The sequence below is a fragment of the Suncus etruscus genome, chromosome 1, assembly GCF_024139225.1.
Source record: "Suncus etruscus isolate mSunEtr1 chromosome 1, mSunEtr1.pri.cur, whole genome shotgun sequence".
Lineage (NCBI taxonomy): Eukaryota > Metazoa > Chordata > Mammalia > Eulipotyphla > Soricidae > Suncus > Suncus etruscus.
The window spans coordinates 165,246,960-165,271,242 of NC_064848.1; the positions used below are offsets into that span (position 1 = coordinate 165,246,960).

At 48.7% G+C, this 24,283-nt stretch overlaps 2 protein-coding genes across 2 annotated transcripts in view; one reads left to right on the plus strand and one right to left on the minus strand.

Annotated features, from left to right (window-relative positions):
* PIGS (phosphatidylinositol glycan anchor biosynthesis class S) overlaps positions 1–24,283 on the minus strand; it is a 1,033,024-nt gene that overhangs the window by 772,637 nt on the left and 236,104 nt on the right. The gene's annotated exons all lie outside the window — the stretch shown is intronic.
* On the plus strand, positions 226–23,006 carry SARM1 (sterile alpha and TIR motif containing 1). Its single transcript, XM_049771539.1, has 10 exons — positions 226–735; positions 9,450–10,068; positions 11,873–12,085; positions 12,316–12,407; positions 12,699–12,934; positions 14,457–14,559; positions 15,013–15,202; positions 20,922–21,043; positions 21,128–21,231; positions 22,273–23,006. Exons 1-10 carry the CDS (start codon positions 263–265, stop codon positions 22,311–22,313), a joined length of 2,193 nt encoding a protein of 730 aa, XP_049627496.1. The 5' UTR covers positions 226–262; the 3' UTR covers positions 22,314–23,006.

The window sequence follows — 24,283 nt, forward strand, 5'->3', positions numbered from 1 at the left end:
AAGCATCCCTCCCTCTGCCTGCGGCTCCGGAGCTGGAGCTGCGCTTTGTTGGGGTCCCTTCCTCCGAGACTCCGGGTTCTCGCTCCCGCCCCACCTCTCCTTTTCCCAACGCTCAGGCCCAGGCCTCTCGCCCTTTCTCTCTCCCCTGCCCAGTGCCTCGCCAAGCCCGGCACCTCCCTCCTGCGTGCCCCCCGCGGTCGCTTCGAGGCTGCCCGGGCCCCCCGCCCTCGGCGCGGGGGATGTGCCCCGCCGCCCCGCGCCCATGGTCCTGACGCTGCTGGTCTCCGCCTACAAGCTGTGCCGCTTCTTCGCGATGTCCAGCAACTCCGGGCCGAGCGCGGACCGGCTGGCCGTGCCAGGGACGGAGGGCGGCGGCGGTGCGGGCCCGTGGTGGGCGGGAGGGGGCCGCGGACCCCGGGAGGTGTCGCCCGGGGTGGGCACGGAGGTGCGGGACGCCCTGGAACGCTCCCTGCCCGAGCTGCAGCTGGCGCTCCTGGCGCTGAAGCAGGCGTGCGGCGTGCAGGCCGTGGGCCTCGGACTGACCGAGGTTTTCCAGCTGGTGGAAGAGGCCTGGCTGCTCCCGGGCGTGGGCCGCGAGGTGGCCCAGCGTCTCTGCGATGCCATCCGCCTGGACGGGGGGCTCGATCTGCTGCTGCGGCTCTTGCAGGCGCCCGAGCTGGAGACGCGCGTGCAGGCCGCACGCCTGCTGGAGCAGATCCTGGTAGCGGAGAACCGGTGAGGGTGCCCAGGAGCGGAGCGGGAGGTGGCCGAGGGATGTGGGGGCAAGGGTGTGCGGAGGGGTCCCCTCCTTGAGCCTTCCTTGTACTTGGCACTGTGTTGTCCCTGTCCCGCCCCACCAAAACCCCATGCACTGCACTCCTGTTAGGGATCAGGAGTGCCCACTATACAAACGGGGAAACTGAGGCTTGGAAAGTTGAGTGACTTACCCAGTGTCTCGGAGCGGGGTGTTTGCCTTGCACGCGGCCTACCCGGGACGGATCCAGGTTCAATTCCTTACATCCTATCTGATCCCCAGAGCCTGCCAAGAGCAATTTCTGAGCTCAGAGCCAAGAGTAACCCTGAGCGCCGCTGGGTGTGGCCCCAAACACCCCAAAAATAAACAAGGATTCACTAATGGGGTGAAGAATAAAACAAGAGAGGAGGAATTAAATAGTAGACAGAACAGAAATGGGATCCTGATGCCAATATTTCACTAAGTTTCCATGTGACTTTCTCTTTGCTGTTCTTTTTTCTCACACCGAGAGAGAAAAGAAATCAGAAAACAGGGAAGGGACCAGAAAGATAGTACAATGGGAAAGGCGCTTGTCTTATATTTGGTCAACCCAGGTTTGATCCCTAGCACCCTATATGGGCCCCTGTGCCCACCAGGAGTGATCCCTGAGCACAGAATCAGGAATAAGCTCTGAGCAGTCAGGTGTGACCCCAAACACCAAAACTGTACAGAAAATGGGAGGAAACTTGGGGAGATATTTCAAAGAGGTGAGCTCATGTCTTATATGCACAATGACTGAAGTTTGTTCTGCACTTGAATTCAACCCCCACCACTGCATCCCTCCCAACTTCTGGAATAGCCCTGGTGGCCCCCCTACTAAGCATAAGCACTGCTTTCTGAAGGAAAGTAATTTTATTGAAGAAAACTTGTTTAGATGTGAGAGGAGAGAAAGGGGAGGAATATGTGTTAAAGAGAGAACTCAGGCTTCTTCTTCTGAGTAGAAATAGGCAAGCAAAGAGACATAGAGACAAACAAGCGAGACATGGGAGAACATCAGATAGAACAAACTCAAGTTCTGTAAGTATGAGGCTCATCACTGCTGGGCCAAATAACCTCCAGAATTGTCCTTGACTTCCACTACTGAGGAAGTTCCCCCTTAAAAAAAAAAAAAGATAAAGAAAATGGGGCGGGGAGAGAACTCCCTTTAATTTCAGGGCTGAAATTAATGCTAACCTAAACTACTGGCCCTTTTCATGCCATCTCCATTTCACAACTCCTTCCTCCTTCATTTTGGTTCTTCTAGCAGGCCAGGAATGATCTCATTCTGCAGCTTCTATCAGGAAACAAAAGATTTCTGCCTGGGTGAATGAGTGGCTAAAGAGGAAAGTAAGGTGCAAAACTAGAAAACAACAAAATTATATGTTCTGTACCCTTCCTTACATAGTATAAAGATGTTTTAAATAAGGTCTAAATCAGGCTGATTGCCACCTTCTTGCCTGCGTCTTTGGATCTTCCCAGGAATACAAAGATTCTGTTCTTTTGTTTGTTTGTTTGTTTGTTTTTATTTTTGGACCACACCTGTTTGACGCTCAGGGGTTACTCCTGGCTATGCACTCAGAAATTGCTCCTGGCTTGAGGGGACCATATGGGATGCCGGGGGATCGAACCACGGTCTGTCCTACGCTAGTGCTTGCAAGGCAGACACCTTACCTCTAGCGCCACCTTCCCGGCCCTGGATTCTGTTCTTATTTTCTCTTCCCTGTTTATGTTTATTTTTTTAAGTTTCATTGGAGTCAGTTTGCTGTTATTCCAAGGCCCTTTCTGTCATATGCTTTTTCTCACATGGCTTCTATGTTAAGCTTTTTCCAAGCAGCTCCTCCTTGTTTCTTCTTCTCTGGCTCTTCGTTTATGTTTATTTATTTATTTTTTTTTACTGGGGATCAATACAGGGTCTCACACATGCAAGACAACTGTTCTACTGCTGAAGGGTTGAGTCTCCAGTTTGTTACTTTTTCTTCCCTCTTATGTCAGAGCAGACAAGTGTCGTACCTGGAGCTTATGCCAAATTTGCAAGTTCCTCAGGTAAAGAAGGGTTTTTGGAAGGATGAGTTCATATTGCTTTCCCAAGTATCATGGTCATGGGTTGAAAGTTTCTGCCTTTCTGATTTCAAAAATGTAAAAAGAAAAGTGAATTATGAAGATGAGACAGCTGCCAACAAGGTGAGGTTGACCAAATTAGTGATCTGTTTTGCTTGGTCAGTTATCTTTGATCTCTCAGGTGTTCTTTTAGGAGAGGTAGTGCATGGATAGGAATCACAAATGAAATGGGTGCTCATGGATGTGGTGGGTCAAGGCTGGTAGGTGTTTCTTGTGGATCTACTATGTATAACTGGAGATAAGTGTATAAGCACCCTAGAAAGAGAAGAAGTATAAGAGAAAGATTGAATTGCTATTTTTCAGGGCTGAAAATAGTAATCCTTTAGTGGTAGGGAGGAAAGAGTCACATCTACTAGATTTTTAGACCTGGTCCCAAGAAACTATGTGCTGGTGCTGACGTTACTTTTCAGGACCAAGGACAGCGTCCAATACTTTTGTGTAAAGAAAAGACTTCCGGGCCCGGAGAGATAGCACAGGGTGTTTGCCTTGCAAGCAGCCGATCCAGGACCAAAGGTGGTTGGTTCAAATCCCGGTGTCCCATATGGTCCCCCGTGCCTGCCAGGAGCTATTTCTGAGCAGACAGCCAGGAGTAACCCCTGGGCACCCCCGGTGTCCCATATGGTCCCCCGTGCCTGCCAGGAGCTATTTCTGAGCAGACAGCCAGGAGTAACCCCTGGGCACCGCTGGGTGTGGCCCAAAAACCAAAAAAAAAAAAAAAAAAAAAAAAAAAGAAAAGACTTCCAAGGTTCTCTCCTCACTTGTTTGTTTGTTTTTTCCCCAGTTAGTCAAATTTGGGCGTGAGCAGGAGACAATGTTAAATAGCTTAACAATAACACACAACCCTCTGACCAACTTCTCCTCACCTGTTAAACAGGGAAGAAGCTAGAAGTGAGCAAAGGGGATGCCTTTATTTTTTTAATTTTTTTGGTTTTAGGGTCACACCCAGCAGTGCTCAGGGGTTACTCCTGGTTCTATGCTCAGAAATCACCCCTGGCAGGCTTGGGGACCATATGGGATGCCTGGATTCAAACAATTGTCCTTCTGCATGCAAGGCAAAGCCTTACCTTTATGCTATCTCTCCGGCCTCGATTACTTTATTTTTAAAATCATTTTACTTTATTTAAACATGACTCTTTACAATGTTGTTCATAATACAGTTGTTTCTGGTGTTCCATATTCCAACACCAATCCCACTACCAATTTTCCCTCTTCCATTGTCCATTTCCTACCCATCTACCAGACATGATATTGACTTTATATTACTTGTTGCAACTGTTAATGGAATTATCCAATAAAACTCCAGTAAAAGGAATTTTGTGAGGGTCAGAGTTATAGTACATTGGGTAATTCACTTGTTTTTGCAAGCTATTAATTTGAGTTTGGTCTCTAGCATCCCATATGGTCCCTTGAGTAGTGCTAGGAGTAGCATCTGAGGACTGCCAAGTGTAACCCATAAAACCAAACAAAACAAGAAAATTTGTGAAAAAGCATTATATCTCACAATGGGTCATTAAGTGATTGTCAGGTTTACTAAACTGTATGTTGCTGTTGAGCACTCTTTTTAAAAATTTTATTTAAATATCTGTGAGAATCTGAATTAAAAATTTGTTGATAGTTGATAGTTGTTGATAGTTGTCAATCATACAATGTTTCAGCATCCAACACTTCACCAGCGTTCATTTTCTGCCACCAATTTTCCCAATTACCAACTTGTCTTCCTGCTCCTACCCCTAGCTGTCCTTATGGCAGACAATTTTCTTTCCTTCTTTCTCTCTCTTAGTTATGCATCCTGTTATTGGTTTTGTTTGTTAGCCATGGGTGGCTATACTACATTGATGCTAATTTGGTGTGTTTATACTGGGGTGTCAGTATAGAAAAATTTGGAGGGGGTTACACTGCCACATATGCAGCTGCATACTCTAAGGGGATGACTTTACATTATGTTTAAGAAACCCTTTTCTTGGAGCAAGCTAGAAAGATTGCACAGGTGTTAAGGCACTTGTCTTGCACACAGCTAATCCCAGTTCTATCCCTAGTACCAGATATGGTCCTCTGAGCACCACCAACAGTGATTCCTGAGAATTAACCCTGAGTATCTAGTTGTCACCCAACACCCCCATCCCTAAGAGTAGTCTTTCTCTTAGGTCAAGATATAGTATAGAGGTTACGGCACTTACACACATCTGAGCCTGATTTGATCCCTAGTACCACATGGTTACCTGGGAACTGCCATGAGTGATCTCTGAGCATAAAGCAACTAGGAGTATCCCTTTAAAATCACTGGAAATAGCCCCCAAACCCAAACAAAAATATTTTCTTCTTCATCTTTTTTTTTTTTAGGAAATATTTTCTTTCCTCCACTAACCAATCTCTAAAAGAAGGTTTGTGCACACATTCTTAGTCATTTTATTTCCTGAGTCTCTTGCAATACCTTCATACCTTCTCAGGCTTCTAGGTCACTGCTCCCACTCCCCCCACCCAGGATAAGGCCAACAAGCCTGGTCTCCCAGAGTGGGGACCCTATCTTACTCATAACTCTAAAGTTAATGGTCCATTATGGTTTATAATGAAGTCACTGAGGTTAAATGGTTCTCCCAAAAATATCCAGTGACACACAGAGGAGACAAGTTTAAAAAACAAAACTTTTGGGATTTGGGAGGAGTGCTTTTTTTTTTTTTTTTTTTGCCAGGGGTGCATGCTTTTCAATCACTGGGATCCCCAAGTTCAAGCCCACACACCACATGCTCCCCAAACATCAGCACGTGTATCCCTGGAGACCTCTACAAGCACTTCTAGGGTGACTTAGGGAGGTCTCCTGCCTGCAGGACTAGATAGCCAAATATTGCTCAGAGAGGAGTAGCCTCTCTGAGCACCACTTGAGAGTATTTCACCAAAAGAAAAATGCTAGAATGCATTGCTTTTTTGTTTTGTTTTGTTTAATTTGGTTTGGTTTTTGGGTCACACTTGTCAACACTCAGGGGTTACTCATGGCTCTGTGCTGAGAAATCACTCCTGGCAGGCACAGAGGACCATATGGGTTGCAGGGATTTGAACCATCATCCATCCTGGATCGACTGCATGCAAGGCAAATGCCCTACTGCTGTAATATCTCTCCAGTCCCTTGATTTTGTTTTTTAAACTAAAATCATTTTACTTATGAAGTATAAGAAATAGGGAACCCCATAAAGTAAAAGAGGAACTACACACCACAAGTTCTGATGTGGGAGATTGCAGAATGTGATGCCTAGAGTACATGTTTTGCAAGGAGGAGGCTCAGGGTTCCATCCTCAACACCAAATGGTTAATCTCCTGAGAACCGCCAGGGGGACCCAGAGCACAGAGCTGAGAATAGCCTCTGTGCACTGTCAGGTGTGACCCAAAATCACAAAAATAAAATAATAAAACTTTGCATGTGAAAAAAAATTTTGGAATGTCTTTCCAGAGAATTTTTTTTTATTTTTGGGCCACACCCGGCGGTGCTCAGGGGTTCCTCCTGGCTGTCTGCTCAGAAATAGCTCCTGGCAGGCATGGGGGACCATATGGGACACCGGAATTCGAACCAACCACCTTTGGTCCTGGATAGGCTGCTTGCAAGGCAAATGCCACTGTGCTATCTCTCCGGGCCCAGCTTTTCTTTTATTATTTGCATATAGTACAACCATAGACTTTTGCATGTTAATTTTATAGGCTTCCACTTTACTATACAAATATATTTTTTAGAAACTTTTTAGAGTCTTTAGTCTTTTTTAAATATAGTATCATGTCATATGCAAATAGTAAGGTTACACCTGGTGGTCCTCAGAACTTACTCCTGATTGTGTTCAGGGATCACTCTTGGCAGGCTTGGGTTGGGGACCATATGGGATGCCAGGGAATAAGCTCAGACCTGCTGAGTATAAATAAGGCAATTGCCCTATCCACTTTTTTTACTTCTTCCTTTCCTATCTGGATGATATCCTTTTTTTGCCTAATTGCCATGACAAGTGTGTCCAGTACCATATTTAATAGATGTGGCAAGAATGAGCAACCCTGGGTCCGGAGAGATAGCATGGAGGTAAAGCATTTGCCTTTCATGCAGGAGGTCATCGGTTTGAATCCCGGCATCCCATATGGTCCCCCGTGCCTGCCAGGAGCAATTTCTGAGCCTGGAGCCAGGAATAACCTCTGAGCACTGCCGGGTGTGACCCAAAAAACAAAAAACAAACAAACAAAAACAAACAAACAAACAAAAAGAATGAGCAACCCTGTCTTGTATCTGACCTTAGAGGAAAGACTGTAGTTTACTCCCATTGAATATAATATTTGCTGTGGACTGTGGTACATGGCTTTGACTATGTTGAGGAAAATTCCTTCAATCCCCATTTGTTGAGATCTTTTTTTATTAATGGGTGCTAAAATTTTTTCAAATGATTTCTTTGCATCTATTAAAATAATCATGACATTTTTGGGAGTTACACCTGGTAACACTCAGGGGTTACTCCTGGCTATGTGCTCAGAAATCACTCCTTAATTGGGGAATCATATGAGATGCCAGGGAATTGAACCACAGTTGGTCCTAGGCTAGTGAGAGCAAGGCAAATGCCTTACGGCTTGCATCACCAATCTGGCACCAATGACTTTTTTGATATAATTTTTGATATAATATATTATGTTGATTTGCATATGTTAAACTATCCTTGCATCCCCCAGAATGAATCTCACCTGGTCATGGTGTATGGTCTTTTTGGTGAATCTTTGGATCCTATTTGCTACTATGTTGTTGAGAACCTTTGGATCTATATACATTGAGGAATACTGGCCTATAAATCTCTTTTTTTTTTTTTTTTTGTGGTGTCTCTGCTGATGGTATAGCGTGATGTTTCTGTTACTTTTTTTTGGGGGGGGGGTCACACCCAGCAGCGCTCAGGGGTTACTCCTGGCTCTATGCTCAGAAATCGCTCCTGGCAGGCTCGGGGACCATATGGGATTTCCAGATTCGAACCATTGTCCTTCTGCATCTAAGGCAAACGCCCTACTACTGTGCTATCTCTCTGGCACCAATGTTTTTGTTTCTTTAATTCCCTAGAAGAGCCTGAAGAGGAGTCTATTCCCTTGATTGTTTTTTGTTTGTTTGTTTGTTTGTTTGTTTCTTGGGTCACACCTGGTGGCCCTCAGGAGTTATTCTTGGCTTTGCACTCAGAAATCACTGCTGGCAGGCACGGGGGACCATATGGGATGTCAGGATTCAAACCATTGACTGTCCTGGATTGGCTGCATGAAAAGCAAACGCCCTACCACTGTGCTATCTCTCCGGCCCCTATTCCCTTGGTTTTTAAAAATATTTTTGTATTTAGAATGAAATTATAGTACAGTGGATAGAGAAATTCATTTGTATACAGCTGACCTGGGTTCAGTTCCCAGCAGCTAATATGGTCCTCAGAGCCCTGCCTTTAATGATCTTTGAGTGCTGAGCCAGAAGTAAGTCTTAGGCACAGTGAGGTGTAGGTTAAAACTAGCATCCTATTTTTCTATTTTTGAATAAAATGCAGAAGTAGAATTGCTGGAGCATATGCTAATTCTATTTTTCATCTTGGGGAATCTCCATATGGTGTTTCAGATGGCTCTACCCGTTTATATTGATAACAGCAGAGAACTAAGATTTACCTTTTTTTTTTTTTTTGATTTTGGGTCATCACACCCAATAAAGCTCAGGGGTTACTCCTGGCTATATGCTCAGAAGTTGTTCCTGGCTTGGGGGACCATATGGGACACTGGGGAATCGAACCTCAAAGCAAACGCCTTACTGCTGTGTCACCACTCTGGCCCTAAGATTCCTTTCCTTTACACCCTAACTAACACTTGTTTCTTTTTTTTTTGGGGTGGGGGGAACACACCTGGCAGTGCTCAGGGATCACTTCTGGCAGGCTTGGGGTGAGGACCATATGGGATGCTAGGGATTAAACTCAGGTCAGCTGTGTATAAGGCAATTGCTCTATCCACTGTACTATTTTCTTATCTATGTACTGTACTATGTTTCTTATCTTTTTTTGATAATAATCATTTGCGCACATCAGTAACATGATAACTCATTTTCATTAGTAAAAGCTAGATTCTAGGGCCGGAGTTATAGCACAGCAAGAGGGCGTTTGCCTTGCACACAGACGGCCTGGGATGGGCCAGGGTTCGATCCTCAGCATCTCCGATGGTCCCCCAAGACCTTACAGGAGCGACTTCTGAGTGCAGAGCCAGGAGTAACCCCCCCCCCAAAAAAAAAAAACAGAGAGGAGGGGGAGAGAGAGGGGGAGAGAGAGACAGAGACAGAGACAGAGACAGAGAGACAGAGAGAGAGAGAGAGACAGAGAGAGAGAGACAGAGAGAGAGAGAGAGAGACCCAGGAATATCATCAGAGCAGCCAGCCTAGCCTTACTGAGGCAGGATGCGAGGGAGGCACAGTTAAAGCCCCCCACCCCTGCATCGCCCCAAATGACATCCGTGAAGCCCAGAGTCGCCGAGGAGTGACCGATTTGGCAGCCAGGCGATGACAGCGCCCGGGGCCTTACTGCTCCTTTCCTCTCCGCAGGGACCGAGTTGCGCGCATAGGCCTGGGCGTGATCTTGAACCTGGCGAAGGAGCGCGAGCCGTTGGAGCTGGCACGGAGCGTGGCCGGCATTCTGGAGCACATGTTCAAGCACTCGGAGGAGACGTGCCAGAGGCTGGTGGCGGCCGGCGGCCTGGACGCCGTGCTCTTCTGGTGCCGCCGCACCGACCCGGCCCTGCTGCGCCACTGCGCCCTGGCCCTGGCCAACTGCGCGCTGCACGGCGGCCAGGCGGCCCAGCGGCGCATGGTGGAGAAGCGGGCGGCCGAGTGGCTCTTCCCGCTGGCCTTCTCCAAGGAGGACGAGCCCCTGCGGCTGCATGCCTGCCTCGCCGTGGCCGTGCTGGCCACCAACAAGGAGGTGGAGCGCGAGGTGGAGCGCTCGGGCACGCTGGCGCTCGTCGAGCCGCTGGTGGCCTCGCTCGACCCCGGCCGCTTCGCCCGCTGCCTGGTGGATGCCAGCGACACGAGCCAGGGGCGCGGCCCCGACGACTTGCAGCGCCTGGTGCCCCTGCTGGATTCCTCGCGCTTGGAGGCCCAGTGCATCGGGGCCTTTTATCTCTGCGCCGAGGCTGCCATCAAGAGCCTGCAGGGCAAGACCAAGGTGGGTAGGAGAAACTCCCTGAAGGGTCAGGGAGACTGGAATGAGATGAGATGGTCTGGGAAGACTTCCCCGAAGAAGAGACTTGGAAATGGGACTTGAGGGGAGATGGAGGGTGCCAGAAAGAGATTACAGCGGGAAGGGTGCTTGCCTTGCATGCTGTTTGTTGACCAGGGGTGGATCCCATAGGGTTCCCCAGCACTGCCAGCAGTGATTCCAGGAGCACTGGTGGGTGGGACCCAAATACACACACACACACACACACACACACACACACACACACACACACATATGAAGGGAGGGAGAAATGGTGCAAAGGACCAGGGGCATGATTTGCATGCAGAAGGCCAGATTTGAGTCCCAATACTGCATGGAACTCAGAACACTAGCTGGAAATAATACCCACAGGGTGTGCCCCAATAAAAGAAGTGAGGGGGAGAGAGGGAGGGAGGGAGGGAAGGATGGAGAGAGTGAGAGAGAGAGAGATTGAGAGAGAGAGAGACAGAGAGAGAGAGAGAGAGAGAGAGAGAGAGAGAGAGAGAGAGAGAGAGAGAGAGAGAGAGAGAGAGAGAGAAGGATGGGGAAACTAATTGTTCTGGACTAAAAGGTGAGGTCAGATCCAGGATTTAAGCAGGTACTCTTGTTTTCCAAAGATTAGTCTGTAAACTAGTTGGGGTAGTGGCAATAGGGGACAGGCAGAGTGCAGAGGCACTAATAGGACAAGGAAGAGCAAGGACTTTGGTGGCACCTGGAACTGAAGTGAGCTGAGTGAAAAGAACTGGAGTTGTAGGGGAGAAAGAGTTCATTGAGACAGACTGAGGGTCCTGAGTAGAACCCTCACCAAAACTGTTTTGTCATTTGGGCCTGGGAAAGGAGATGAAGTATAGAGACAGAGGCATGGTGGTACGACATTAATGTATCAACCAGATAATCCTCACCCATCTCAAGATTCCCCATTTTCTGGGCCTGGTCTAGAGCTTTATTTTATTATTATTTTTAGTTAGTTTGTTTTGGAGTCATGCCTGACAATACTCAGGGTGTGCAATAAGGCTTTGCAATCAGGAATTACTCCTGATAGGCTCAGGAACCATATGAGGTGCTAGAGATTGAACCCGAGTCAACTGTGTGACCCACCACCCTAAATAAAAATGAAAAGATTTTTTGAGGGTGAGGGAGATGACTCAAAGGACTAAATTACATGCTTATTTGAGTAAGGCCTGGGGACTTTCTTGAGACTCGGAGAGAGCTCAGCCCGCATGGTCTCTTGAGCACCGCTGGGAGCCCTGAGCTTGGAAAAGCCTCTAAGCACTGCTGGGTGTGGTTGGAAAAAAAAAGACACTGTGCTCCCACTTTGCCTCAGACTGTCAGGCAATTCTAGGGTGACTAATACATGACCTCAGCTTATAGTCCAGTGGTAGTTGTTTTCAGCTAATGACCATGGCATTAGTTGGTACAAGGTCTAATTGGAAATGTAGGCCCAGCCTGGGAGAAATAAAAAATAGTCTGCATGGATGAGATGGTAATACATTTGAATTTTTATGGATAAATAAGATTTCACAAGCAGACTGGAAGACAAAAGTGCCTGGGAACATAAAGGGCAGAGGCCCAAGCAGGAGGGTCTTTGTTGGCGGGTGCCAGGCAAGAGAAGGGGAAGGTTACAGGACCCAAGGGCCATAATCTCAAGCTCTGCCAGCTTCCCAAGGCAGGTGTGTTCTGGAGAGACAGAGGAGGTGAAAGAGCATCAGAAGGGGTGGCTGCTGAGCCAGTGACTCCAAGACCCCCATCCTGGTCCCACTCCCCCTCCCAGGTGTTCAGCGACATCGGGGCCATCCAGAGCCTGAAACGCTTGGTTTCCTACTCCACCAACGGCACCACCTCCGCACTGGCCAAGCGGGCACTACGCCTGCTGGGTGAGGAGGTGCCAAGGCCCATCGTGCCCTGTGTAGCCAGCTGGAAAGAGGCTGAGGTTCAGACTTGGCTGCAGCAGATCGGCTTTGCTCAGTATTGCGACAGCTTCAGGGTAAAGCCCCTGCCGCGTCTCGTGTCCAGGGGGATGCCCTGCTAGGAGGACTGTCCCGCCACTGCACCCCCATCATGGCCTTTGGTGGGGGGAAGCCTGGACTCCATCCCTGTTTGAGGTCTCTCACTTGGGGACCCCCATCCCATCTCCAGATTCTTCCCCTTTGTTCTGTGCTGGGGAAAACAGGCTTGGGGAGTGGAGCCCCGCCTGACCTGGGCCCCCTCCTTCAGGAGCAGCAGGTGGATGGAGATCTACTTTTGCGGCTCACGGAGGAGGAACTCCAGACTGATCTGGGCATGAAGTCAGGCATCACTCGCAAGAGGTATCTCTTCCCCTCGGGTGTCTCCTCCACCACCCTGTCCTCCCCCTCAGTGGGTTCTCTTCCTGGGGTACAGATTCTTTTTTATTGATTTATTGATTGATTGATTGGTTTTTGGGCCATACCCGGAGGCGCTCAGGAGTTACTCCTGGCTCTGCGCTCAGAAATCTCCCCTGGCAGGTTTGCGGGGACCATGTGGGATGCCGGGGTTCAAACCCGGGTCCATCCTGGATCAGCCACGTGCAAGGCCAACACCCTACCGCTGTGCCATATCTCTGGCCCCTTGGGGTACAGATTCCTCAGGGAGCTCACGGAACTCAAGACCTTCGCCAACTACGCCACATGCGACCGCAGCAACCTGGCCGACTGGCTGGGCAGCCTGGACCCCCGCTTCCGCCAGTACACCTACAGCCTGGTCAGCTGCGGCCTGGACCGTTCCCTGCTGCACCGCGTGTCCGAGCAGCAGCTGCTGGAGGACTGCGGCATCCGCCTGGGCGTGCACCGCACCCGCATCCTCGTGGCCGCCAGAGGTCAGCCTGCCGTGTGGGGTCCCAGCACCAGCCTAGGACCGGGAGAGGGAACGTGGTGGGGGCTCCCTGCATCAGTGCAGATTGTCTTGAGCCCACACCAAGTGCCACATTCTGGGGTTGCACAGGTGAATACGGAATACTTCATGCTCCAGATGCCCCCAGTGTGAAGGGCATTGTACATGTATGTGCCTCCCGCATTTTTGGCGAAGAGTGGAGTACATTTGTAGGTGCTCAGGACTTACGCATGGCTCTGCACTCATGGCAGTGCTCAGGAGACTATATGTGGTGCTAGAGATGGAATCCAGGTCAGCTGTGCAGAAGACAAGTGTCTTACTTGCTGTCCTATCTCTCCAGCAACCCTGTTTGTTTGTTTGTTTGTTTGCTTGCTTGCTTGTTTTTGTTCCTCATAGTCTTACCACTGCTTCCTTCCCAGCACCTCTGGTGGACCTCACCCATTACCCCATCATGAAACTCTTTTCAATCCATCTGGCCTACTTGGTGCAGACCTGCCAGGAGACCCCACTGTCCAGCATTTGGGAGGCTAATAATAATAATAAATAGGGCCAGAAAGAGTACAGGGGTTAAAACATTTATCTTGCTGGTTACTGACCTCTGGCACGCATATGGCCCCTTAAGCCCTTCCAGGAATGTCCCCTGAACACAGAGCCAGGACTAAACCCTACCCTAAGAACCTCTGGTATATAATAATAACAACAGGGAAGACAAATACCTTAAATCAGGGTTCTATGGCAAATCCCTCTTGCAAAGCACTTCTATTAGAACAGGGAACCATATACAATTTTATTCATTTTATTTTATTTTTTATTTGTTTTTGGACCACACTCAGATATGCTCAGAGCTTGGCTCTGCATTCAGGGATCACTCCTGGCAGTGCTCAGGGGGCTATATTGACCACTTGCAGAGCAAATGTCCTACCCACTGTACTTTTGCTCCAGCCCCTCATATACAGGTTTAAAGTGGGGGTGAAGACATGCTCAAATCAGATTTTAGTATGATCCTTCTGGAACAGTGGTGATTACACTAGACAAGTGTACATTTGGGGAGACCATTGAGGGGCCTGGATAGTGAAAGTTGGACTGGGCTTGAGGCAGAGACCTGGTTGTTTAGAATGTGATGCCTGCTTTTGAATTGTCCCTTTCTAAAGGCCCCATCTCTCCACCTCATTATGTGGCACTTCTGTGTTTTTTTTTTCCTTTCTGTTCATTTTGTTTTGTGGCCACACTCTGCAATGTTCAGGGGTTGCCTGGCTCTGTGGGAATACAATGTTCAGGGGTTACCTGGTGATTCTTGGGGCACCATATGGAATGCCAGGGATCGAACCCAAGTTGACCACTTGCAAGGTAGACACCCTATCTACTTTATTATTGCTTCAGCACTCTGTGGTCTTTCTGGAGCCAGCTGCTCTTCCTGGCTGGAGTGGGGAATGGGATGGAGAAGAGGGAGTGTGCCTCATAGAGAGTGAAGGGAAGTCTCTTCTGACTGAGCCTTTTCTCATTCTTAGAAATGCTGCACTCCCCACTGCCCTACACTGTTTGCAAACCCAGTGGAGACACTCCAGATGTCTTCATAAGCTACCGCAGGAACTCAGGCTCCCAGCTGGCCAGGTAAGGAGAAGTGTGCAGGGTCATGTGACAGAGGCCACTGGCCAGGTCTTGTCGATAGAATTAATCCTCAGGTTCTATAGCCAAAACACTGGAGAGATGCAGGTCTGGAAGGTCGATTTAGGAAATAATCCACACACATACACAAGGAGGGAGAAACAAATTTAAGGAGTTCCAGTATGTTTGCCCTTTACTCCTAAGAAGCAGCAAGCTCCATAAAAGACTCCACATAGGAGTCCAAAAATGCAAGAGAAAGTTTTCCTGAAAGTCCAAGTATTTATGTTGAAGGAAGAGACCACACCCGGAGGTGAGACCAGGTGGGCTAAATAGAGACCAGGTGCTACATTCAATGATGTTTCCAACCAATGAGTAACAAGGCATATACTGAGTAGAGTGATCAATCTCTTGATCCCACTAATCCCACAGTCCTGGTACTGACTTTGGTCCTCTTGGTAGCCTCCTGAAGGTGCACCTGCAGCTACATGGATTCAGTGTCTTCATTGATGTGGAAAAGCTGGAAGCAGGCAAGTTTGAGGACAAGCTCATCCAGAGTGTCATGAGTGCCCGCAACTTTGTGCTGGTGCTGTCAGCTGGGGCATTAGACAAGTGCATGCAGGACCACGACTGCAAGGACTGGGTACACAAGGTAGGTATTGGCCTCTGTACCCAGACCTGGCCTGTGGCCCAAAGGACAAGGTCTGCCTCCCATTCCTTCTTGCTGGCAAAGTTCAGCAACCTCTGTGACATAGTTGGAAGTCAGTCACTGAAACAAACACAGTCACTGACTGTGTTTGGACTTTAGCAAGTCAAATTTTATTTGATATAAGCAAACTTAAAATTTTCAAATCTCAGTTTTTTTCATTTATTTTTTGGGTTTTTTTTTTTTGAGGGGGTTCATATCTGGTGGCGCTTAGGGGTTACTCTTGGCTTTGCACTTAGAAATCACTCCTACCAGGCACGTGGGACCATATGGAATGCCGGGATTCAAACCACCAATCCTTCCTGATTTGGCTGTGTACAAGGCAAATGCCCTACCACTGTGCTATCACTCCAACCCAAACTTCAGTTTTCTTATCTGTAAATGGGGATAACTTACCTACCCTGTTCACTTTGATGGATTGTTGTGAGGGTCAGGGAGAGATGAAAGTGCCTTGAAGAATAATGCAGCAGTATCTGCCTTGCACATGGCCTACCCTACTTCAATCCTGGCATCCCATATGACCCTCTGAGTCCCACCAGGAGTGATTACTGAGCACAGAGTCAGGAGTTACTCCTGAGCATGGCCAGGTGTGGCCTCCAAACAAAACACAACATCAAAAAATATAATAGGGGCCAGAGAGATAGTACAGTGGTAGGGCATTTGCCTTGCAAGCGGCTGACCCAGGGCCAACAGTGGTTCAAATCCCAGCATCCCATATGGTCCCCCGTGCCTGCCAGGAGCGATTTCTGAGCAGAGAGCAGGAGTAACCCCTGAGCACCACCAGGTGTAGTCCCAAAACTACTACTACTACTACTACTACTACTACTACTACTACTACTACTACTACTAATAATAATAATAATAATAATAACTTATGTGGGAAACTCAATGAGCTTCATGTTTATTACTAGGAAATAGGATAAACAGAAAATTATTCTCTGGGTTTTTGTTTTGTTTGGGGCCACACCTGAAGTGTTCAAGACTTACTTCTGGTTCTGTGCTCAGGGATAACTCACTCGTGGTAATGCTTGGGGGACCAGATATGGTGCAGGAAATGATGCTAGTGTCATTTGTGAGCAAGACAAACACCTTACCCACTCTACTGTCTCTCTGGCCTCTCCCTGAGATATTTTATTTTCTTTTGCTTTGTTTTGTTTTTGGGCTACACTTGGTAATGCTCAAGGGTTACTCCTTGCTATGTGCTCAGAAATTGTTCCTGGCTTGGGGGACCATATGGGATGCCGGAGATCGAATCCAGGTCTGTCCTGGGTCAGCTGCGTGCAAGGCAAATGCCCTACTGCTATGCTATTGCTCTGGCCCCTACCCTGGGATATTTTAATAAGGATTAAAAAAACTAAAATTTGGGGTCAGAGCTGTGGCACAGCAATAGGGCATTAGCTTTGCATGTGGCTGACCCAGGACGAAACTTAGTTCAATCCCTAGCATCCCATATGGTCCCCCAAGCCAGGAGCGATTTCTGAGTGCATAGCCAGAAGTAATTCCTGAGTGTCACCGGGTTAGGCCTAAAAAAAAAATCAGAAACCAAAAACCAAACCAAACAAAAAACCAAAAAACTAAAATTTGTAAAGTGCTTAGCAGAATGCCAGGCACATAATAATCACTATAGTTGTAGCAATTTATTATACTTATTAAAATAATGATTCCAAGTATTACTGTTACTTAATTTATCATTTTATCTTAAGTGCTTGACACAGCAGAAATTTACTGAATCCTTGTAGAGTGTGTAGATGGATGGATAAATCTATATCACATCTGCAGATTATTAATTATTAGTGAGTAGAAACTGGAGCTGGGATGCCAGTAGAAACAATAGTCCTCTGACATGGGACCAGTCCCTTAAAGCAGCTAAAGAGATAAGATTGTGTCCCTACTGACTGGGTGATAAACAGGTTGACCTCAATGTTAATTAGGTACGTGATCCTGTAAACTGCTAGAAGAGGAGCGGAGAGATAGCATGGAGGTAGGGTGTTTGCCTTGCATGCAGAAGGACGTTGGTTTAAATATTGGCAGCCCATATAGTCCCCTGAGCCTGTCAGGGGCGATTTCTGAGTGTAGAGCCAGGAATAACCCCTGAGTGTTGCTGGGTGTGACCCAAAAACCAAAAACTAAACAAACAAACAAAAAAATAAACTGCAAGAAGAGAAAAAGGAGAAGATATTGAAGACAAGAACAAGCAGGGGCGGGCCTGGAGAGATAGCACAGCGGTGTTTGCCTTGCAAGCAGCTGATCCAGGACCAAAGGTGGTTGGTTCAAATCCCGGTGTCCCATATGGTCCCCTGTACCTGCCAGGAGCAATTTCTGAGCAGACAGCCAGGAGTAACCCCTGAGCACTGCCGGGTGTGGCCCAAAAACCAAAAAAAAAAAAAAAAAAAAAAAAAAAAGAACAAGCAAGGAAGATTTACTTCAGAGTCTTAAGAATTTAGGTGTTGGGGTCTGGAGCTATAGTGCAGTGGCATCTGATATGGCCCCCTAAGTAACTCTAGGAGTTACTACTGAGCATAAAGCCAGGAATAACTCCTGAACACTGCCAGATGTGGTCCAAAAGCAAACAAAAGAAGAATTTAGGTGCTGGGCTGGAGAGATATTCAGTGGGTAAGGAGCTTGCCTTGCATTTAGCTGACCAGGGTTCAATCTCTTGCACTGCATATGGTCCCCCAAGTCCCATCAGGAGTGATCCCTGAGCACAGAGCCAAGAGTAAGCACACACACACACACACACACACACACACACACACACACACACACACACACACACACATCCAAATTTAAAATTGCACATGGTTCCCTAGGTCCTATTGAAGAGCTTTGCAAGAGAGATTTGCCAAAGAATTGTGATTTTAAAAAAAACATTGAAAGGGGCCGGGCGGTGGCGCTGGAGGTAAGGTGCCTGCCTTACCTGCGCTAGCCTAGGAGACGGACCGCGGTTCGATCCCCCGGCGTCCCATATGGTCCCCCAAGCCAGGAGCGACTTCTGAGCGCATAGCCAGGAGTAACCCCTGAGCGTTACCGGGTGTGGCCCAAAAACCAAAAAAAAAAAAAAAAAAAAAAAAAAAAAAAACATTGAAGGACTGGAGCAGTGGCACTAAAGATAAGGAGTATGCCTTGCGAGCGCTAGCCTAGGACGGACCAAGGTTCGATCCTCTGGTGTCCCATATGGTCCCCCCCAAGCCAGGAGCGATTTCTGAGCGCATAGCCAGGCGTAACCCCTGAGCATCAATGGGTGTGGCCCAAAAACAAAATGAAAACAAAAAATAAATAAATAAATTGAGGGGCCAGAGAGCTAGCACAGCGATAGAGCATTTGCCTTGTAAGTGGTCGACCCAGGACCACTGGTGGTTCAAATCCCAGCATCCCATATGGTCCCTTGAGCCTGCCAGGAGTGATTTTCAAACGGAGTCAAGAGTAGTCCCTGCGAACCGCTGCTCAGTGTAACCCAAAAACAAAAACAAAACAAAACAAAACAAAAAAAAATTGAAGTCTTGGATCAGAGAAAAAGTACAGGAGTTAAGGTGGTGGTGGTACTAACTAAGGGTTTACCCCAGGCTCTGTGCTCAGGGAAACTCTTGGTGGTGCTGGGGGAACCGATGCTAGGGATGCTAGGGATCAAACGTGGCTCACCTGCATACAAGGCAAGTACCCTACCCATTGTATTATCTCTCCACCACCCCCAAAAAGATTCCACTATTTTTTTTTATTTGTTTTTTGGTCACTCCCTGAAGTGCTCAGGGGTTACTCCTTACTCTGCACTCAGAACTCACCCACTCTTAAAGGGTGCTCGGTACCCTCTGTAGTCTGCAGAGACAGAGGAGGTGGGGAAGGGGTGGGAATCTTGGCCTTGGATCAGTCCCCAAAGGATTGAAAATAATCCCTCCTGGGTTTTTAATTGCCTCTGGTTTTAAGTCTTTTTTGCTTGAAACCACATTTATTTTAATTTAATTTAATGTAATATTGTTTTGGGGCCACATAGGGCTGTGCTTAGGAGCTGTTTCTGTCTCTGCACTCAGAAATCCCTCTTGGCAGGCTTGGGGACCATATGGGATTCTGGGAATCAAACCCAGGTCCATCAGGGGTGGTCTGCGTGCAAGGCAAACTCTACTGCAGTGCTATCACTCTGGTCCCTTAAGCCACATTTAATACATAATCAATACAGGAAAATAAAAACCACAAGTGAACTGCACTCAGCAAAGTCCAGCCCACATGGTTCTCTCTTGAAAGAAATAAGTTGGCAGTACTCATGACAAATTAGTTTGATGCAAGAAGTGTGTTTTTCTTCTGACACCCAATTCTCTGGAATTTTCTCCCAGTGACAAACAATTCTTCCATCTCTGGCATCTTTTAAGTGTCCCACAATTCGGTCTTGACCCAAACAACCCTGAACAAGTGTCTGACCCCGCTCACACTTAGGCCATCAGTCATCATCCCTGGCTCCCAGGCACCCCACTGTGTGATGTGTTTATTCATTCAGAGGTCCCCTTTTCTTGATTGCTTATCTGCTAAGATGACCCACAGAGCTTAGGAAAATTCAATGCTGAAGCATCACTAGACTACTAGAAAGAAAATCAGAGGGGACCAAAGCAGTGGCGCAAGCCATAATGCATCTATCTGTCTTGCGTGCACTAGCCTAGGATGGATTGTGGTTCAATCCCCCGGCATCCCATATGGTCCCACAAGCCAGGAGCAATTTCTGAAAGCTAAGCCACAAGAGCATCACCGGGTGTGGTAAAGGAAAGAAGGAAGAAGAGAAGGAGGGAGGGAGGGAGAGAAGGAGGAAGGGAAGGAGGGAGAGAGGGAAGAAGGACATCAGATAGGGACTGAAGCTATAGTACACTTGCCTTGCATGCTACTGACCCAGGTTCAATCCCTAGCTTCCTATATGATTCCCTGAACAATGCCAGGGATAATTTCTGGGTATAGAACCAGGAGTAACCCCTGAGCACAGCTAGGTGTACCCCCCAAAAGTGTAAAAAAAGAAAAAAGAAAGAACATCTGATAAAAAATTTGCACAAGGTGAGGTTTGGGGGTCCAGGCCAGAAACTGACCAGACCTTAATGTGTTCACTCCCCAGGGCAGTGCTTAGGGGGTTTTCTGGAGCTTTCTTCATGGAAGCTGAGACACTGCTGTATGAAGTTAACCTCCAATGCATCTTCTTCCCTAGGGAGTGAGTGTGAGGGGTGAGAGTAGGTAAAGTCTCCAATCCTCATCTCTAGATGTTGGCATTTGTTTCCATTGCATGGGAGGCTTCCCAGCCCTCTCATTTAGAAATTCTAGGGGTTTGAAGAGGTTTTATGTTCTGAGCCAGGAACATGGGCCTACAACCATATATTTATTTTTCATTTAATTTTAGTGTAGGGGCCAACCCAATGGTGCTTCAGAGCTACTCCTGGCTTGTTGCTCAGGGGTAACTCTGGGTGGTGCTCAGGAAACCATGCAGTGCTGGGATGGAACTTGTGTCCCCTGCATGCAACTCATGCATACTGGCTGTCAATATTTCTTTTTCTCTCACCAAGGAATGAGGGAGAAGTCTATGTGACAACAGCCTCCAATGCAATACTCAGCTGGGATTATTGATCCTTATGGTGACTACCTGGCTCTAGTGCCCAAGGAGGGAACCCAGTTCTTTTTCTCTGCCCTCTGCTTCTTGCAGGAGATCGTGACAGCACTGAGCTGTGGCAAGAACATCGTGCCTATCATTGATGGCTTTGAGTGGCCAGAGCCCCAGGCTCTGCCTGAGGACATGCAGGCTGTGCTCACCTTCAACGGCATCAAGTGAGAAGGGGATGGAATACAACATCCCAACCCCAGCAGCTCCCCGTGCCAGGCCCTCTGACCCACCCACCTCTGTGCCCACAGGTGGTCCCATGAGTACCAGGAGGCCACCATTGAGAAGATCATCCGCTTTCTGCAGGGCCGCTCCTCCCAGGACTCATCTGGAGGCTCTGATACCAGTGTGGAAGGTGCTGTACCCATGGGCCACCCCTAACCAGCCCTACTTCCCAAGCACTGCTGTGAACACCATTTCCATTACCGTGGATGGAGCTGGCCCTCCATCAGCCTCTGACTGGTTCTTCCTCTTCCCAGTCTCACTGTCCACCCACACCAGGCCTCCTGGGGTTCAGCAAAGGGCTGGGAAGCCAGGCTGTAGGTGGGCAGGTTTTCTACTGGAGACATGGGTTTGCCACTCCCCTGCCCAGACTGGAGCTTCTCTAGACCAATGGCAGCACTTCTTAGCTGAGCAGGGGACTGGGCCCCAGAGCCAGTAGGACAGGGAGACCACCTGTGCCTGGGCCCTGGGTTCCCTATTGCTTGCTGCCAAGGGGCCTGGACCTGAAAACATTAGGTGCCCTTAGTCACCTGGTCTGCATCTCTCCATCCACCCACCCCACCCCCAGCCCTCCTGAGCTGGGATCCCCTCTGCTATATCTAGGTTTTGGGACAGAGCTCACCCACCTTCTGAAGAGTCTAGCTATAGCTGGTTCTGTGCTCCCAGTGGTACCTGGGACTCCCTGCTTGGGCTTGAGTAGGGAAGGCAGGGCTGAAAGAGGGGGTCACCCAGTCCAGCCCCATGCCTAAAGGTGCTGCCTCAGGGGTACTGCATCATCAAGCCTGGCTGTGTTCCCCCCCCCCATTCTACCCACCTACTTAGTCAAGGGTGAGGCAGTGAAGCAAACCCCCTCCCCACCCCACACACCCCAGACAGCAGCAGTAGCCCGAGCAGAACATATTAGCGCCACTGGGGAGGCCATGAAGGACAAGGGATGCATCCAAATCACAGGGAGATTTTGTTCAAGGGAGGGGAAAGAGCTCAGAGGGCCAGAGGGCATGCTTAGCATGGGAGATCAGGGTTTGGTCCCAGCACCACATGGTGTCTATGCACCTCTAGGAGTGATCCCTGCGTACCTGAGTGTGGCCCCAAACTGCCTCCACCCTTCCCCAAAAGAGTATCACTCAAGAGTTAAGGATAAAGCCTGAGGGTGTCTTTTTTTCTACATTCCCAGGTGAGCTGGTCCAAGTGGTTGAGGAGCGACTCTCTAAGTAGCAAAACTCTAAACCACATACCTTTGCCAACTGCAGACACCTTGCATGGTGTCTGTCTCCGCCAGAACTGTGCCAGCTAGTGCCATCACCTACCACTGACAGAGAGGGAAACTGGGGCTCACAGAGCTTGGAGGACGTGCTCTGATACCAGGTCCTAGTGGCAGCCCCAGGATCCAGCCTGGTGCTTCCCTGCCCAATACTGGGCATAACCGCCCTCAGGCTCATCCCCAAGGCTGCATTGTGGCCATGGCCTCTCCCCTGTCCCCAGGAACTTGGTTTCTTTCAGGGGGGCAGGCTTTCACAGCCCAGGCACCTCAGGACTTAGCAATGTGCCCTGCCCACCTTCAATCTCCCCATAAGAAACTCCAAGAAAGCCTTCATTCCAGCAATGGAAACACCCACTGCTGCCCCACCCATCCTGGTCAGAGCTCACACCTCAAGGTCTGCTCTGCTTCCAGAGCTGCTCCCAGGGGTGCTGCTGACCCATTACCTCTGGCTCTTGGGGAACTCAAAGGTTTCACTCTGAGTTTGGGGCCCCAATCCCACACTAAACAGGCCCCCCAACTCTGTCTTGGGCTGCACTTGCTTCTCCTTCCTTCATGCCACATGGTGCCTGCCGGACCGGATGGAGACCAAGCCGGGTGGACGTTGTCCAGAGCAGAGACAGGAATACAGCAATACAGCGTGCTGAGAACCCCGTGCCAGCTGTCTGTCTTTCCATGTCAGTCCCCAAGCTCCTGAGGCTCTGAGACCATCGTCAGAGGGTCTCCAGGGTAGTTTCTTTGTTTTTTGTTTGTTTGTTTATGGACCACACCCGGCAACAGTGGCACTCAGGGGTTACTCCTGGCTCTGCACTCAGGAATCAATCACTCCTGACAGGCTTAGGGAACCATATGGGATGCTGGGAATCGAATGTGGGTCTGTCCCAGGTTAGCTGTGTACAGGCAAATGCCCTACTGCTGTGCTATCTCTCCCCTTTTCTTTTTGGGCCATGCCTGGTAATGCTCAGAGGTTATTCCTGGTTATGCCTCAGAAGTTGCTTCTGGCTTGGGGGACCATATGGAAGGTGCAGGGATGAAACCACAGTCCGTCCTAGGTCAACACATGCAAGGCATATGTCCTACTGCTTGCACCACTGCTCCGGCCCCAACAGCCAGTTTTTTTTTTATCCAAATGTGAATGCCTCCCTCCTCTGCTAACCACCAACTGGACTTTAAGCTGGCCCTGCCCACCTCCAGCCCCACCATGGTGGACAAAGTGGATTGTCCATGCCCTAGTCCAGGCTAGCATTCAGAAAGTCTTCCTTACAGTGATGTTGTTCAGGCTGTGACCACTTGGCCCTCATCTGCCCCTCAGACAGTTGTGAAGTTCATTTCCCCTGTGGCATATACTCTGGGCCAAGTTCCCCCCAACCCTGAGTAAGGCTGAGTAAGGTCCCTAGCCTGCATCACTGCACTGAGCGTCAAGGGTCAAAAACAGCCCAGGGTATCCTGGAGCGATAGCACAGTGGGTAGGGCAATATGCCTTGCATGCAGCCAACTCAGGTTCCACCCCTGGCATTCCATATGGTCCCATGAGCCTGCCAGGATTAAGTTCTGAGTGCAGAGTGAAGAGTAACCCGAGTGTTGCTGGGGTGTGGCCTCAAAATCCAATCCCCCCAAAACAGACCAGGGGCTCAGGGAGATAGGTGGCTAGGAAGGCTCCAGTGGGATAGGAATGTAGGAAACCCAGTTTTGATTCCTGGAACATAAACATCTCTTACTCACCATCTCCCAAACAAAACCATAACTGTTTAGGGTACTTCTGAGAAAACTTCAGCCTCAATCACTAACCCTCCCTTCAGCTCCAAGAAAAGAGGTAGCTTGTTCTAAAATGTATGTGACAGGAAGAATCAGATTAGCTCCTGAGGCCAGAAAGCTCAATGTGCTGAGCATATGATTTGCATCCAAGAGCTGGGGGTTCTACTCCCAG